The 17638-nt window shown below is 43.8% G+C and overlaps 1 protein-coding gene across 1 annotated transcript; it reads left to right on the top strand.

Annotated features, from left to right (window-relative positions):
• Positions 1 to 14286: 14286 nt before the first annotated feature.
• si:ch73-248e21.5 (uncharacterized) lies at positions 14287 to 16962 on the top strand. The gene is made up of 2 exons (XM_021626057.3): positions 14287 to 14530; positions 14874 to 16962. Exon 2 carries the CDS (start codon positions 14876 to 14878, stop codon positions 16484 to 16486), a length of 1611 nt encoding a protein of 536 aa, XP_021481732.2. The 5' UTR covers positions 14287 to 14530; positions 14874 to 14875; the 3' UTR covers positions 16487 to 16962.
• The last annotated feature ends 676 nt before the right edge of the window (positions 16963 to 17638 follow it).

Raw genomic sequence — 17638 nt, 5'->3', positions numbered from 1 at the left:
AAGACATATTGCAGACTTGTGGAAAAAGATGTTGGACATCTCTTTAAGAATAAACAGGGGCCTAAATCTTTCCATAATTTACCTAAGTATGAAAAACAAGCTTTGCTTGATATATAATCCGATATGTCAGTCCTTATTCATCCTGCTGATAAGGGTGGGTCGGTTGTGCTCATGGATAGGACAGTTTATGTAAATGAGTGTCATAGACAGCTGGTTGACAACATCTTTTACAAGAAACTCAGAAGTTACCCTACTTCACAATTTCAGAATACTATCTTTACTGTCCTAGATGGGTATTTAAGTTCTGATCAGATAACCAAAAAAGAACATGACTTTTTGGCTATACAACACCCTAAAATTGCCACTTTCTACACTTTGCCGAAATTACACAACAATGTTACAAAACCTCCAGGGCGCCCCCTATTGTAGCGGGCATTGATGCAGTAACGGCCCCTCTATCTACTTTTGTTTACTTTTTTATTCGACCACTCGCAGAACAGCTTCCCTCCGTTGTAAAGGACACCAGCAGTATCATCTCTATCATTGAATCTCTTGATCCTCTCCCTGAGAATACCTTGTTAGTTACTTTTGATGTTGAGTCGTTATACACAAATATTCCACACGAGGGCGCTAATAAAGCTATGGAACATTTTCTTCTGCAACGTGACACTAATGAACTACCTTCCAGTGCATGCATTATAACATTGGCTGAAATAGTACTCATACATGTGTAACGGATGTGAAACGGCTAGCTTAGTTAGCGGTGCGCGCTAAATAGCGTTTCAATCGGTGACGTCACTTGCTCTGAGACCTTGAAGTATCAAATCAAATCAAATGTATTTATATAGCCCTTCGTACATCAGCTGATATCTCAAAGTGCTGTACAGAAAACCAGCCTAAAACCCCAAACAGCAAGCAATGCAGGTGTAGAAGCACGGTGGCCAGGAAAAACTCCCTAGAAAGGCCAAAACCTAGGAAGAAACCTAGAGAGGAACCAGGCTATGTGGGGTGGCCAGTCCTCTTCTGGCTGTGCCGGGTGGAGATTATAACAGAACATGGCCAAGATGTTCAAATGTTCATAAATGACCAGCATGGTCGAATAATAATAAGGCAGAACAGTTGAAACTGGAGCAGCAGCACAGTCAGGTGGACTGGGGACAGCAAGGAGTCATCATGTCAGGTATTCCTGGGGCATGGTCCTAGGGCTCAGGTCCTCCGAGAGAGAGAAAGAAAGAGAGAATTAGAGAGAGCATATGTGGGATGGCCAGTCCTCTTCTGGCTGTGCCGGGTGGAGATTATAACAGAACATGGCCAAGATGTTCAAATGTTCATAAATGACCAGCATGGTCGAATAATAATAAGGCAGAACAGTTGAAACTGGAGCAGCAGCACGGCCAGGTGGACTGGGGACAGCAAGGAGTCATCATGTCAGATAGTCCTGGGGCATGGTCCTAGGGCTCAGGTCCTCCGAGAGAGAAAGAGAGAAGGAGAGAATTAGAGAACGCACACTTAGATTCACACAGGACACCGAATAGGACAGGAGAAGTACTCCAGATATAACAAACTGACCCTAGCCCCCTGACACATAAACTACTGCAGCATAAATACTGGAGGCTGAGACAGGAGGGGTCAGGAGACACTGTGGCCCCATCCGAGGACACCCCCGGACAGGGCCAAACAGGAAGGATATAACCCCACCCACTTTGCCAAAGCACAGCCCCCACACCACTAGAGGGATATCTTCAACCACCAACTTACCATCCTGAGACAAGGCTGAGTATAGCCCACAGGATGACCACATCAGTGAATCAACCCACTCAGGTGACGCACCCCCTCCAGGGACGGCATGAGAGAGACCCAGTAAGCCAGTGACTCAGCCCCTGTAATAGGGTTAGAGGCAGAGAATCCCAGTGGAAAGAGGGGAACCGGCCAGGCAGAGACAGCAAGGGCGGTTCGTTTCGCCTTTCCGTTCACCCTCCCACTCCTGGGCCAGACTACACTCAATCATATGACCCACTGAAGAGATGAGTCTTCAGTAGAGACTTGAAGGTTGAGACCGAGTTTGCGTCTCTGACATGGGTAGGCAGACCGTTCCATAAAAATGGAGCTCTATAGGAGAAAGCCCTGCCTCCAGCTGTTTGCTTAGAAATTCTAGGGACAATTAGGAGGCCTGCGTCTTGTGACCGTAGCGTACGTGTAGGTATGTACGGCAGGACCAAATCAGAGAGATAGGTAGGAGCCAGCCCATGTAATGCTTTGTAGGTTAGCAGTAAAACCTTGAAATCAGCCCTTGCTTTGACAGGAAGCCAGTGTAGAGAGGCTAGCACTGGAGTAATATGATCAAATTTTTTGGTTCTAGTCAGGATTCTAGCAGCCGTATTTAGCACTAACTGAAGTTTATTTAGTGCTTTATCCGGGTAGCCGGAAAGTAGAGCATTGCAGTAGTCTAACCTAGAAGTGACAAAAGCATGGATACATTTTTCTGCATCATTTTTGGACAGAAAGTTTCTGATTTTTGCAATGTTACGTAGATGGAAAAAAGCTGTCATTGAAATGGTCTTGATATGTTCTTCAAAAGAGAGATCAGGGTCCAGAGTAACGCCGAGGTCCTTCACAGTTTTATATGAGACGACTGACTGTACAACCATTAAGATTAATTGTCAGATTCAACAGAAGATCTCTTTGTTTTTTGGGACCTAGAACAAGCATCTCTGTTTTGTCCGAGTTTAAAAGTAGAAAGTTTGCAGCCATCCACTTCCTTATGTCTGAAACACATTCTTCTAGCAAGGGCAATTTTGGGGCTTCACCATGTTTCATTGAAATGTACAGCTGTGTGTCATCCGCATAGCAGTGAAAGTTAACATTATGTTTTCGAATAACATCCCCAAGAGGTAAAATATATAGTGAAAACAATAGTGGTCCTAAAACGGAACCTTGAGGAACACCGAAATGTACAGTTGATTTGTCAGAGGACAAACCATTCACAGAGACAAACTGATATCTTTCCGACAGATAAGATCTAAACCAGGCCGGAACTTGTCCGTGTAGACCAATTTGGGTTTCCAATCTCTCCAAAAGAATGTGGTGATCGATGGTATCAAAAGCAGCACTAAGGTCTAGGAGCACGAGGACAGATGCAGAGCCTCGGTCCGATGCCATTAAAATGTAATTTACCACCTTCACAAGTGCCGTCTCAGTGCTATGATGTGGTCTAAAACCAGACTGAATCATTTTGAATACATTGTTTGTCTTCAGGAAGGCAGTGAGTTGTTGCGCAACAGCCTTTTCTAAAATTTTTGAGAGGAATGGAAGATTCGATATAGGCCGATAGTTTTTTTATATTTTCTGGGTCAAGGTTTGGCTTTTTCAAGAGAGGCTTTATTACTGCCACTTTTAGTGAGTTTGGTACACATCCGGTGGATAGAGAGCCGTTTATTATGTTCAACATAGGAGGGCCAAGCACAGGAAGCAGCTCTTTCAGTAGTTTAGTTGGAATAGGGTCCAGTATGCAGCTTGAAGGTTTAGAGGCCATGATTATTTTCATCATTGTGTCAAGAGATATAGTACTAAAACACTTGAGCGTCTCTCTTGATCCTAGGTCCTGGCAGAGTTGTGCAGACTCAGGACAACTGAGCTTTGAAGGAATACGCAGATTTAAGGAGGAGTCCGTAATTTGCTTTCTAATAATCATAATATTTTCCTCAAAGAAGTTCATGAATTTATCACTGCTAAAGTGAAAGTCATCCTCTCTTGGGGAATGCTGCTTTTTAGTTAGCTTTGCGACAGTATCAAAAAGGAATTTCGGATTGTTCTTATTTTCCTCAATTAAGTTAGAAAAATAGGATGATCGAGCAGCAGTAAGGGCTCTTCGGTACTGCACAGTACTGTCTTTCCAAGCTAGTCGGAAGACTTCCAGTTTGGTGTGGCGCCATTTCCGTTCCAATTTTCTGGAAGCTTGCTTCAGAGCTCGGGTATTTTCTGTGTACCAGGGAGCTAGTTTCTTATGAGAAATGTTTTTAGTTTTTAGGGGTGCAACTGCATCTAGGGTATTGCGCAAGGTTAAATTGAGTTCCTCAGTTAGGTGGTTAACTGATTTTTGTCCTCTGGCGTCCTTGGGTAGACAGAGGGAATCTGGAAGGACATCAAGGAATCTTTGTGTTGTCTGTGAATTTATAGCACGACTTTTGATGATCCTTGGTTGGGGTCTGAGCAGATTATTTGTTGCAATTGCAAACGTAATAAAATGGTGGTCCGATAGTCCAGGATTATGAGGAAAAACATTAAGATTCACAACATTTATTCCATGGGACAAAACTAGGTCCAGCGTATGACTGTGACAGTGAGTGGGTCCAGAGACGTTGGACAAAACCCACTGAGTCGATGATGGCTCCGAAAGCCTTTTGGAGTGGGTATGTGGACTTTTCCATGTGAATATTAAAGTCACCAAAGATTAGAATATTATCCGCTATGACTACAAAGTCCGATAGGAATTCAGGGAACTCAGTGAGGAACGCTGTATATGGCCCAGGAGGCCTGTAAACAGTAGCTATAAAAAGTGATTGAGTAGGCTGCATAGATTTCATGACTAGAAGCTCAAAAGACAAAAACTTATTTTTTTTTTTTTGTAAATTGAAATTTGCTATCGTAAATGTTAGCAACACCTCCGCCTTTGCGGGATGCACGGGGGATATGGTCACTAGTGTAGCCAGGAGGTGAGGCCTCATTTAACACAGTAAATTCATCAGGCTTAAGCCATGTTTCAGTCAGGCCAATCACATCAAGATTATGATCAGTGATTAGTTCATTGACTATAATTGCCTTTTAAGTAAGGGATCTAACATTAAGTAGCCCTATTTTGAGATGTGAGGTATCATGATCTCTTTCAATAATGACAGGAATGGAGGTGGTCTTTATCCTAGTGAGATTGCTAAGGCGAACACCGCCATGTTTAGTTTTGCCCAACCTAGGTCGAGGCACAGACACGGTCTCAATGGTGATAGCTGAGCTGACTACACTGACTGTGCTGGTGGCAGACTCCACTATGCTGGCAGGCTGGCTAACAGCCTGCTGCCTGGCCTGCACCCTATTTCATTGTGGAGCTAGAGGAGTTAGAGCCCTGTCTATGTTGGTAGATAAAATGAGAGCACCCCTCCAGCTAGGATGGAGTCCGTCACTCCTCAGCAGGTCAGGCTTGGTCCTGTTTGTGGGTGAGTCCCAGAAAGAGGACCAATTATCTACAAATTCTATCTTTTGGGAGGGGCAGAAAACAGTTTTCAACCAGCGATTGAGTTGTGAGACTCTGCTGTAGAGCTCATCACTCCCCCTAACTGGGAGGGGGCCAGAGACAATTACTCGATGCCGACACATCTTTCTAGCTGATTTACACGCAGAAGCTATGTTGCGCTTGGTGATCTCTGACTGTTTCATCCTAACATCGTTGGTGCCGACGTGGATAACAATATCTCTATACTCTCTACACTCGCCAGTTTTAGCTTTAGCCAGCACCATCTTCAGATTAGCCTTAAAGTCGGTAGCCCTGCCCCCCGGTAAACAGTGTATGATCGCTGGATGATTCGTTTTAAGTCTAATACTGCGGGTAATGGAGTCGCCAATGACTAGAGTTTTCAATTTGTCAGAGCTAATGGTGGGAAGCTTCGGCGTCTCAGACCCCGTAACGGGAGGAGTAGAGACCAGAGAAGACTCGGCCTCTGATTCCGACCCACTGCTTAGTGGGGAAAATCGGTTGAGAGTTTCTGTCGGCTGAATGAGCGACACCGGTTGAGCGTTCCTACAGCATTTCCTTCCAGAAGCCGTGAGAAAGTTGTCCGGCTGCGGGGACTGTGCCAGGGGATTTATACTACTATCTGTACTTAGCAGTTCCCCTTGCTATGCAAGGGCCGCGGCTTTTGTGGAGCGATGGGTAACGATACTTTGTGGGTGACTGTTGTTGATCAATCAATCAATCAAATTTATTTTATATAGCCCTTCGTACATCAGCTGATATCTCAAAGTGCTGTACAGAAACCCAGCCTAAAACCCCAAACAGCAAGCAATGCAGGTGAAGAAGCACGGTGGCTAGGAAAAACTCCCTAGAAAGGCCAAAACCTAGGAAGAAACCTAGAGAGGAACCAGGCTATGTGGGGTGGCCAGTCCTCTTCTGGCTGTGCCGGGTGGAGATTATAACAAAACATGGTCAAGATGTTCAAATGTTCATAAATGACCAGCATGGTCGAATAATAATAAGGCAGAACAGTTGAAACTGGAGCAGCAGCACAGTCAGGTGGACTGGGGACAGCAAGGAGTCATCATGTCAGGTATTCCTGGGGCATGGTCCTAGGGCTCAGGTCCTCCGAGAGAGAGAAAGAAAGAGAGAATTAGAGAGAGCATATGTGGGATGGCCAGTCCTCTTCTGGCTGTGCCGGGTGGAGATTATAACAGAACATGGCCAAGATGTTCAAATGTTCATAAATGATCAGCATGGTCGAATAATAATAAGGCAGAACAGTTGAAACTGGAGCAGCAGCACAGCCAGGTGGACTGGGGACAGCAAGGAGTCATCATGTCAGGTAGTCCTGGGGCATGGTCCTGTTGATGTGTGCAGAGGGTCCCTGGTTCGCGCCCGGGTATGGGCGAGGGGACGGTCTAAAGTTATACTGTTACATTGATGCTGTTGACCCGGATCACTGGTTGCTGCGGAAAAGGAGGAAGGTCAAAAGGGGGGTGAGTGTAACGGATGTGAAACGGCTAGCTTAGTTAGCGGTGCGCGCTAAATAGCGTTTCAATCGGTGACGTCACTTGTTCTTGCGCCCGGGTATGGGCAAGGGGACGGTTTAAACTTATACTGTTACAGTGGTGCCGTGACCTTTCTTCTGGATCGGATCATCCTTCGCTGGATTTCCATCTCAGAACTTCGCCGTGGTTGCTGTTGAAGAATCAGATAAGACGTTGCTGGTGCAGTTTATGGCGATATCGCATTTTGCCACAAGAGGGCGCCACTAGAACGTTTTATCGAAATGTATGATTTCTCTGGCTGAGGCTCTTCACAGATAAACTATAACTTTGGTGTTACTTGTTTATTTGCAATTCTAATGTAAATCTGATATAAGTAGGGTGAGTTTTACTAGTGTACTAGATATAGGTTAGAGTTTGACGTGAGGTTTAAAAATATATATATATATATATATATATATATATATATACATGTTTTGCTGTTTACATTTTTATTAGGGTGTTGTTTTCCCATTGTTAAAATGGAAGGTGTTGGGAGAGGTAGGGGTTTCCTGTCATTTAATCTGTCACTATCTGTTGGTAGGGGTTCAACCAAAATTCCAGTTACTTCTACACCTATACCCAAACTGGAGGGTTTTGATGATAGTTTACCCAGTGAACAAGCACCAAACCAGCGTGCGTGAGTGCAGAGTTGGATGGTGAGACGTGCATTGCATGACGTGCAATTTTGTGTCGTTCTTATCAGAATAAAGCTACATGACTGGTGCTACATGTAGGAGTTCCGTGTCGATGACTGATTGTACACAACGCAAGAAGAGTACTGTTACACATGACTATTTCATGTTTCTAAATGTTTTCGTAATTCAGACGAAGGGTACTGCTATGGGATCCCCCATGGCTCCTAACTATGCTAATTTGTAAGTGGGTTACATGGAGAAACAGTCTTTTCAATCCTCTGAAAAATGTTTTCTTGCCTAACATCATCATTTGGAAACGATATATTGATTATATTTTTGTTCTATGGAGGGGTGATGCAAAACAGCTCCAGGCATTCCATGCTTTTCTTATCTCCTGTTCTGAGCATCTGAGATTTACTATGCAATCTGATACACGTCAAATCAGTTTTCTTGATCTTCTGATCTTGTGTGAAGATAATGTTCTATTCACTGATCTTTACAGGAAGCAAAACGCAGCATCATATGACGCAAAATGCATCATACTGGATAATTTCTGTATTTTGAAAGTTACATATCTTGACAACTTGATTGCTGATAAGCAACACACAAAAATGGGACTACGTCAACAATGGACTAATGAAACAAATACCAAAAGATTTGAGGTGGAATTTTCCTTTGATATTAACTTTTGCAGAGTTAAGCATTTCTTGCAGTAAAAGGATACACCAAATGTAGACAACATTTTTACTCAGGAACAGGAATGGAGAAATATGATTTCATTCTTTCAGTTTTCATCTTGAGAGAATGCGAATGTGCGAGAATGCGAATGTAGATACCATCTGTAGAGGTGTTATCTTTATCAGCATGATAGAAGCGGATAGTTTTTCAACCAAATAAAATATGTATCCAAGCAGTTTTCTATTTCCTTTACAACCGGTAATTTTGACATTTTGCACTGAAAAAATATTTCCCGTTTTTGTTTCTTTTTTTTTTCTTCTTTTTTTCCCTGGTAAATAAACGTCTTTGCTCTGCAAAAATAAGCATAGAAACTTTACCGATTTCAACTAGATTGAAGCATTCATTCGATCCATTTATGACATTATTCTGGTGTGCAAGGGATTATTTACTCTTCTGGCGCAACATATGACAGAAGAGAAGCTGCATGTATCTAATTACAGACAAGTTGACTACCAAAATCTCAGAAATTATAAACAGAAACAAATCATTCCACCATCTTTGACTAGCCTACAGTGCATTTTCTATATTAGTGGGGTAGGGGCTGTTGCGGAACTCAGAAGGTTACTTTATCACAAATAGGCTAGTCGTGTTGCGGATGGGTTATTAGCAATTGCGGGCGGGTGTTGAAAAAACCCCAGCTAACTCGCGCATCACTAATGTCGTGCCTCTACAGCCACCTACTGGTATTCACAGAACATTACAGTTGCTTCCCTCATTTTGGACATCAAGAAACACTGTTCCACAGGTTGGTGTGCAGTGTTTGTAAATTCCTGTAAATAATAAACTCAGGGAGTTATTTTTCCAATTATTAAAAAGGGCTCCACTTTCTAAATATCAGATTTTGAAGCAGCACAGGGTGATATTGTAGATGTTGTCTTCTGGAGAACACAGGCATTCTGACAAATGGTACAATTACATCAAAACAATGAAATCACACATCAACCAATGTGTCAAGTTAAGCTGGTGAATGTGTGTGTGTGTGAAATCAAATCGTATTTGTAAACAACAAGTGTAGACTAACAATGCTTACTTACAGTACGTGTGTGTATTGCAGCACAGTACAGACTTACGAAAATCACATGATTTCATAAGTGAAATTCCCATGTTTTGCACATGTAACTTTTTATTTCCCATAAAAATGCACATGTGAAACCATGTGGTTTTGGAACAGCTGATAATATTTAATGTGGATTTTCACATGTATTCACATTTTTACATGAGGCACTGCCAACAAAAAGTTGTTAGGATGTCTCCAGAACATCAGAAAATAGCCGCAGTGTTCTCCACTCAAATATTTGACACTGTGTATGTTTATTTATACAGTAAATACTATTCAACATGTTATTACCTGAGATTTGAACTCACAACCTCTTGGTTCACGGCATGCCAATCTTCCTGATGCACCACCCTGTCTGTGTCACTTTTTTAATATCACCTGTATTCCTACACTAAACTTAAAAGTACATCTCAGCTTTTGTATAATACACTCAATATATATATACTTTTTTAATTTATATTTATCATAGTGATTCAGGAGTAACATTTAAACAGAAAACCCTCAAATTGCTGAGAAAATACTGATTCATTTATAACTAAAATAGCAGATGCATTATAGGTAATAAATGTGTAGGGGATATTGTGGAAATTCTACACAGGGACACTCTAAGTCAATCTTAAATTAACAATTTCTAACACAGGGACACAGTCAATTTTAAATGAACATTTTTTTGATCAGCACGCTGGGGAGGTTCCAACCAATTCAATGCACCAAGTACACATGTTGATCAGAAGCTCTACCCGGGGAAGTCCCGTTAGTTCTCTTCTATACAGACAAGTTATATTTGCATGATTTAACCTATTTATCATTCATAATAAATGTTTGCTTCCTTCATGTGACAGACAAATACCTCGAGAGGCTTCTTCTCTCTAAGCTGAGGCCCTGTGATATCCCTTTCTCAAAGCAAGGTTCTTGGCGTAACCGCCAAATTGCAGATACTGATAGTGAGGATTCGTTCAATAAGTCACTTGCATGAACACATACATTGGTTATTAGAAAAGCACAAACTTAAAAAGTTCCATGTCAGGGTCTTCTGAGAAGGCTACAGACTTTGTGGCGCAGCATGAAGATCAGCGTAATGCAAAACGTGAGTTCAAATTCCTGGTTCGTTTGTACTGAGAAGTCAGTACTAAGTGATCAGGTGAAATGTAATCATACTGACTAAAGATTAGTAAAACACGTTTTTACACATTTTAGGTGAACAGCACACACCGCTTATCTTAAAAACCCCATACAATTTAATGAATTCACTTACAAAAAGCCATATGTGAAATAGCTATTTTCACATGTTGAGCTGAAATGTTCACTTCAAAACAAATGAGACACATGAGGTCAGTTGTTCACATGTTTTCACATACCTTCAGAAAGTATTCACAACCCTAGACTTTTTCCACATTTTGTTGTGTTACAGTGGGATATATACATTTAATTGTCTTTTTTTTGTTAATGATCTACACAAAATACTCTGTACTGTCAAAGAGAGATTTTTTTTAAAATCAAACACTAACATATATTGATTAGATAAGTATTTAACCAACTGAGTCAGTCAATACATGTTAGAATCACCTTTGGCAACAATTACAGCTGTGAGTCTTTCTGGGTAAGTCTCTAAGAGCTTTTCACACATTGATTGTGCAACATTTACCCATTATTCTTTTCAAAATTCTTCACGCTCTTTCAAAATGGTTGTTGATCATTTCCATGTCTTGCCATAGATTTTCAAGCAAATTTAAGTCAAAACTGTAACTAGGCCACTCAGGAACATTCACTGTCTTCTTGGTAAGCAACTCCAGCCTTGTGTTTTAGGTTATTGTCCTAATGAAAGGTGAATTAATCTCCCAGTATCTGGTGCAGAGCAGACTGAACCAGGTTATCCTCTAGGATTTTGCATGTCCTTAGGGAAGTGTACGTTATTTATAATAAGGGTTACCTGGAAAAAATCAGATCTCTGAAATGAGAACGGTTGGCACTCCCTTCAAGCAAAATATATTTTAACTAAACCCTCCCTGAACACTTGAAAAAAACAAGTGACCCTCCCCTATACCCCAAATAATTAAAACATACAGCGCATTCAGGAATTCGGACCCCCTCACTTTTTGTTACGTTACAACCTTAGTCTAAACCTTAGTCTAAACCTTAGTCTAAACCTTAGTCTAAACCTTAGTCTAAACCTTAGCCTAAACCTTAGTCTAACATTTTTTATTTTATTTAACCAGTTAGGCCAGTGGAGAACAAGTTCTCATATACAACTGCGACCTGGCCAAGATAAAGCAAAGCAGTGCGACAAAAACAACAACACAGAGTAACACATAAACAAACATGCAGTCAATAACACAAAAGAAAAGAAAAATAGAAAAAAATAGACAAATATATGTAGTGTGTGCAAATGTAGAAGAGTAGGGAGGTAGGCAATAAATAGGGTAGTACAGTCGTGGCCAAAAGTTTTGAGAATGAAACAAATATAAATTTTCACAAAGTTTACTGCTTCAGTGTCTATAGATATTTTTGTCAGATGTTACTATGGAATACTGAAGTATAATTACAAGCATTTCATATGTGTCACAGGTTTTTATTGACAATTACATGAAGTTGATGCAAAGAGTCAATATTTGCAGTGTTGACCCTTCTTTTCAAGACCTCTGCAATCCGCCCTGGCATGCTGTCAATTAACTTCTGGGCCACATCCTGACTGATGGTAGCCCATTATTGCATAATCAATGCTTGGAGTTTGTCAGAATTTGTGCTATTTGCTGCTATGAGTGCGGTGAGCCGGGGCACCTCGCGTGGAGATGTCCTGGCTGGGAGGAGGCCATGCCATCCGCATCCACCAGCTCTGGGGTAACCCGGATGGCGAGTTACGTCACCTCCTGTTGGGCGCACACCGAGACGGCCCCTCCGATGGTTCCTGTACGAATCGATGGCATCGACACCAGCGCTCTGCTGGACTCTGGCAGCATGGTGACCCTGGCCCACCCACAGTGGCTCACACGGGGCCCGAGTCGGACCCAGAGGAGGGAGACGACCCCGCTCCGGCAAGCAAGCCACCGTGCGAGGAAGACCTCAGGCTCCCCTTTATGGAGGTGGAGGCCCTAGACGGACCTCCCGACACTGGAATCCTCACGGGTCAGTTCGGGACGGCCTAGTTAGAAGACCCCAATCTCCAGAACGCTAGGGGCCAGGTGATTGCAGTGGATGGCGTACTGTTACCTGGGGTAAGTGATTGGCGCTACCCCCACTACGCAATCAAGCATAATTGATTGTATCAGGTAGCAAAGCATAATGGGGATGCAAAATACTTGTTCCTCATACCCAGCCAGTATGTCAGGACTGTGTTGCAGCTTGGCCACACCCACCTGCTTGCGGCACACCTGGGGATGGAGAAAACCAGGGAGCAGATCGAGAACTGGTTCCACTGGCTGGCCCGGAGTCAAGCGCACCGTGTAGGACTACTGCCGTAGTTGCCCGGAGTGCTAGATCACAGCTCTGGGGTTCTCCGAGGTGCCGGGGCACATGGATCTTGTGGAACACCATATCCGCACCCTTCCAGGAGAAAAAGTACGTAAACGGCCATACCGGATACCATAAGCCCGGAGGGTGGTGGTCCAGCGGGAAGTGGCGACAATGTTAGAAATGGGGGTACTGGAGGAGTCACACAGTGAGTGGTCTATCAACATAGTGCTGGTTCCAAAACCGGACGGAACCGTCCGCTTCTGTAATGACTTCCGGGGCCTGAACAAGGTCAGTAAGTTCGATGCCTACCCCATGCCCCAGGTGGACGAACTGATCGACCGCTTGGGGATGGCGAGAGACGTCAGCACCTTGGACCTGACGAAGGGGTACTGGCAGGTGCCACTGGCAGCGGCCTCCTGGGAGAAGACTGCCTTCTCCACCCCAGGGAGGGGGGGGGGGGGCTATACCACTACCGGGTTCTGCCTTTCGGGCTCCACGGGGAGCCTTTCAGTGACTCATGGACCGCGTCCTGCGGCCGCACAGTGAGTACGCCGCTGCTTATCTGGATGACATAATTGTGCACAGTGACAGTTGGGAGTCACATGTTTGCAGGTTACAGGCCGTGGTGGATGCGCTAAAGGATGCAGGTCTGACCGCGAACCCCCACAAGTGCAAGCTGGGCTACGCCGAGGTGGAGTACCTGGGCTATCAGATCGGGAGGGGTAATGTGAAACCCCAAGAAAAAAAAAATCGCTGCCATTAGGGGATGTCCGGTCCCCCGAACCAAGAGTCAGGTGAAGGCCTTCCTGGGGTTAGCAGTGTATTACAGTAGATTTGTACCTAACTTTGCCGCAATACCTTCTCCCCTCACAGACTTAACAAAGGCACGACTACCCCAGACAGGGCGATGGACAGAGGACACAGAGGCGGCGTTCCTGGCCCTGAAGGATGTGCTATGTTCGCACCCGGTACTCGTCACCCCGAACTTCTCAAAAAACCTCCTGGTCCAGACAGACACGTCTGACACAGGGGTAGGGGCCGTTTTGTCCCAAGAGCAGGAAGGCGAGGAGCAGCCCATCCAACCAGCCGTGGAGGCCAAATAAAAGGAGCATGGTGGCACACCGCGAGAGAGACCGGGGAGAGACCGACACCAAGCCACAGTAGAGAAGAAAGACGGAGCCAAACCGAAGTGATTTTCTTTGTTATGTTTATTTTCTGTGTTAGTAAAGTTGTTTTTGCGGACTAAACCGTCTGTGTCGATCTCTGCACACTAAACCCAACACCCCACGGTTTACCACAAATGTAATTTACACATCCTGTACACGTATGTTCATAAATTCATCATCTATGGAAAATCATTTTACAGATGACCATGATTGTGTTTAAAAAATTCCCCTAATCTGCACTGGATACTTTTTTTGTCAAGCAGGCATGATGAATAATCAGTATGTTGAAATCACTTTGCATTATGAGTAAAGTGTTAGACATCACTGTTGACCTCAATGGCAAAAAATGATAATTACAGACTTGAATGCTGTCTGTCACTTTTCTCTCCAAACGTTCACTTGTCACTTTGAATCTGTAACATGTGAGATGAATTGAGTCAACAGGAAGCGGGGTGTAACTCGTGTTTTTATTCCAAACTGCCGTCTAAGGGGACTGAGCAATGGAGGATGGAGGAGGGGCCATGTCATACCACATCATCATACCACAACTTGCACCTTATAGCTCTGTTGCCACGGTAATCAAAACAGACCTCGTGTCAACTTCGAGTGAGAGGCTTGTGGTTAGAGCAGGGTGCGATGATGAGTGGCGCCGCAGAAGAGGAAATCACAGATAAAGGGGAAGAGGCAGTGAGATGAGAAAGCTGGACAATTAGGTATGTGTACTTTTCTGTGTATTTGCATAGATATTTTATTATCCATGTTGAGCAGAGTTATTGTTCTCTAATTGTATGAAATCGCTAGAAATCGCTAGACTTTTTCATCGAGAACTGACAACTTACTGGGTATGAGACTGAATGGCCATGGGAAGCAATGGGAGAGTTTAGTGTGCTACAGTACTACAAGCAAAACAAAGTAATCTGATTAGCTGGATGCCTCTGTCTCTCTCCCGTTTTCACGCTCTCACGCTCTCTCTCTCTTTATTTCTCATTTTCTTTCTCTCTACCTCTCTCTCCCACTATTTAAATATTTCTCTGTCCCCCTCTTTCTCGCACACAGACATGATGAGAGGGGCTCTGATTTCCCTTGCCCTGTGCCTTCCTCACCTCTTCGCCACTCTTGTCCTCCATTCCACCATTGCGGCTTCACCGAGCGCCACAGAAACCACAACAACAGTTCTAGACCTTAGTATCAGCACTCCAACATCAGACCCCCTGATGCTTCCACTCTCCACAACTGAAAACCACCCTGGTAGGACTAGTGGCACGTCTAAAACACCATTGAAGAAAAGCACTAGCTTAGCAGCTGTCAACAACTCAGGCCGAACGACTCATGGAAGAGGCATTCTCGGAACAGGAACTGCCACCACAGCCGTACAGAAGAGCAACAGGCACACAACTGCAGGAGACTTGAGGAAGGAAACAGAGAGCCACAATCACCATGAGACTCTTCCCTTCAGCAGACACACAGCCTCACCCACAACTGACCACCCCAGCATCACCACTCTCCCCAGGGAGGAAGGGACTGAGTATCATGACAGCAGCAACATTGAAATAGCGAGAGAACTGAACACACCAAATTCCATAGAGACTTGGGCTGCTGACACCAGTAATGACTCCAGGCTAGCGAAGCCACACTTAGACAGATCACAAGCAGCAGACCAGCACACTGCTACACAAGGACTAGAGACTGCTTCAGGAGATTACCACACAACACAGAGAGACTTCTTCACATTCACCCCAACTAGTAGAGCGACAGGTTTGAACAGAGGTAAACAAAGTAAGGCCAACAGCGTCGCAACAACAACGACGGTTTCACCTACGTACACAGTCACACGTCCTGGTTTGTATGAGCACATGACCGTGACTTACAGGGCTACCGGCTACAAAACACAACCTGACGACACAAGCCAGTTTAAGGACTACACCACAGCCACAGTTTCAATCCCCCATGCTGACAATAGCACAGCTCCATATATCAATGCAAACACATTTACAGATAATAACACAGACAACTACACAGACACACTTTCATACAGTAATACCACAACCTCTAATAATCGTAACACAACAGTACATTTGAATAAGAAAACTCATACTCATTCCCTTGGACACAACCACACAATCTCAGGCTATGACAACAGGCTGAACTACACAACTGAAAACAATGTGCATCATCGTCCTGAGTGCGGAGAGGCAGACGAAAGGTCCCCATCATTGCCTCCTGGCTCTTCTAGACTGGTCTGTTTCATTGTTCTGTGGGCTCTGGGATTGACTGCTTCGGTCTTCCTTGGTCTCACCGTCTTCCTATCGGTGCGTTTGTCAGTCCAGAGAGAGAGGGAGAGGAGAGTGAGGAGAGGAGGAGAGAAGGTGTCAGGGGTGGATCTGGAGAACCTGTGGGTTGACCAGATATCATCGGCGGAGGAGAGGGTGGAATTCTGGTACGCCAACGGCTCCACCGTGGGACCCGGCCATAAACAGAGGGAGAGAGGGAGGGAGAGGGTGAAGGAGAGGGGGAGGAGGGAGCAGGTGAGGCAGAAAGGGGTAGAGTGTGACAACCTGTGGGCTCAACCCAAAGTGACACTGGAGGACATCACTGATTTCTGGTATGCAAATGGAAGCGCGATACCAGAAGAAACTACAGACCAAACATTGTTGGAGACCTGCGTATGATTCAGTTTTTTGTACTACAGTGCTACAATTTACCTGGAATTACTTTGGAGAGAAATGTTCATGCTTAGTTCACCAATTCCATGGCAGATTTGAAAACTATAATCCTGACAGAGTTTAAACATTTCCAATATGAATTGATAATCTGTATGTTTATTGGCTGTAACAAAAGTATAAGATCTACATAAGTCTACTGAAAGACAGATTAAGCCTGGGTCTGATCAGAGAGAGAGGAATAGAGAGAGAGATTAGAACAACATGTCTAACTGGAAATAACACTTGATAAGAGAGTTCCCATTTTAAGACAATTCAGACCTTGTTAGTGACACATCATCGTCATGTGTCAAACAGCAACGAGGAGAAAGGTGCCATTTCTACAAACACACCGAGACAAATACCGTTGACTCCTAATACTGTACATGCACTGTTATCAGGAGCTAGTCAAATAAAAAGGATTGGTGAACTGCACTGGGCATAAACAATTTAGCTTAATTTATCTGACTGACACGTTTTCATGCGTACTGTATTCCAGATAATAGTATAGTTAAGGTCTTATTATAGATAAGCTGTTTAAATACAATTTGATTTGATTTGAAAGGTGTATGTCACATTCACGTGTTTAGCAGATGTTATTGCAGGTGTAGCGAAATGCTTGTGTTTCTAGTTCCAATAGTGCAGTAATATCTAACAAGTAATATCCACAATCTAAAGTAAAGGAATGGAATTAAGAATATATAAATATTTGGACGAGCAATGTCAGAGCGGCATAGACTAAGATACAGTAGAATATGATAGAATATAGTATTTACATATGAGATGAGTAATACAAAATATGTAAACATTATTAAAGTGACCAGTGCGGGGGGTGGAGGGATGCTCCCGTGCTCCCTCTGCTGTTTCCTGAAGTCTGCAATCAGCTCATTGGTTCTGCTGACGTTACGTGAGAGGTTATTTTCCTGGCACCACACTCCCAGGGCCTTCACTTCTTCCCTGTAGGTTGTCTCGTAATTGTTGGTAATCAGGCCTACTACTGATCTGCAAACTTGATGATTGAGTTGGAGGAGTGCGTGGCCACTCAGGGCCTCGAGCTTAATGATGAGCTTGGAGGGTACTATGGTGTTGAATGCTGAGCTATGTCAATGAACAGCATTCTCA

The sequence above is a fragment of the Oncorhynchus mykiss genome, chromosome 12 (genome assembly GCF_057628025.1).
Source record: "Oncorhynchus mykiss isolate SJ-2025 chromosome 12, ASM5762802v1, whole genome shotgun sequence".
Taxonomy (NCBI): domain Eukaryota; kingdom Metazoa; phylum Chordata; class Actinopteri; order Salmoniformes; family Salmonidae; genus Oncorhynchus; species Oncorhynchus mykiss.
Note: the sequence above shows the minus strand (reverse complement) of the source record. Positions and strands in the feature narration are given on the sequence as shown.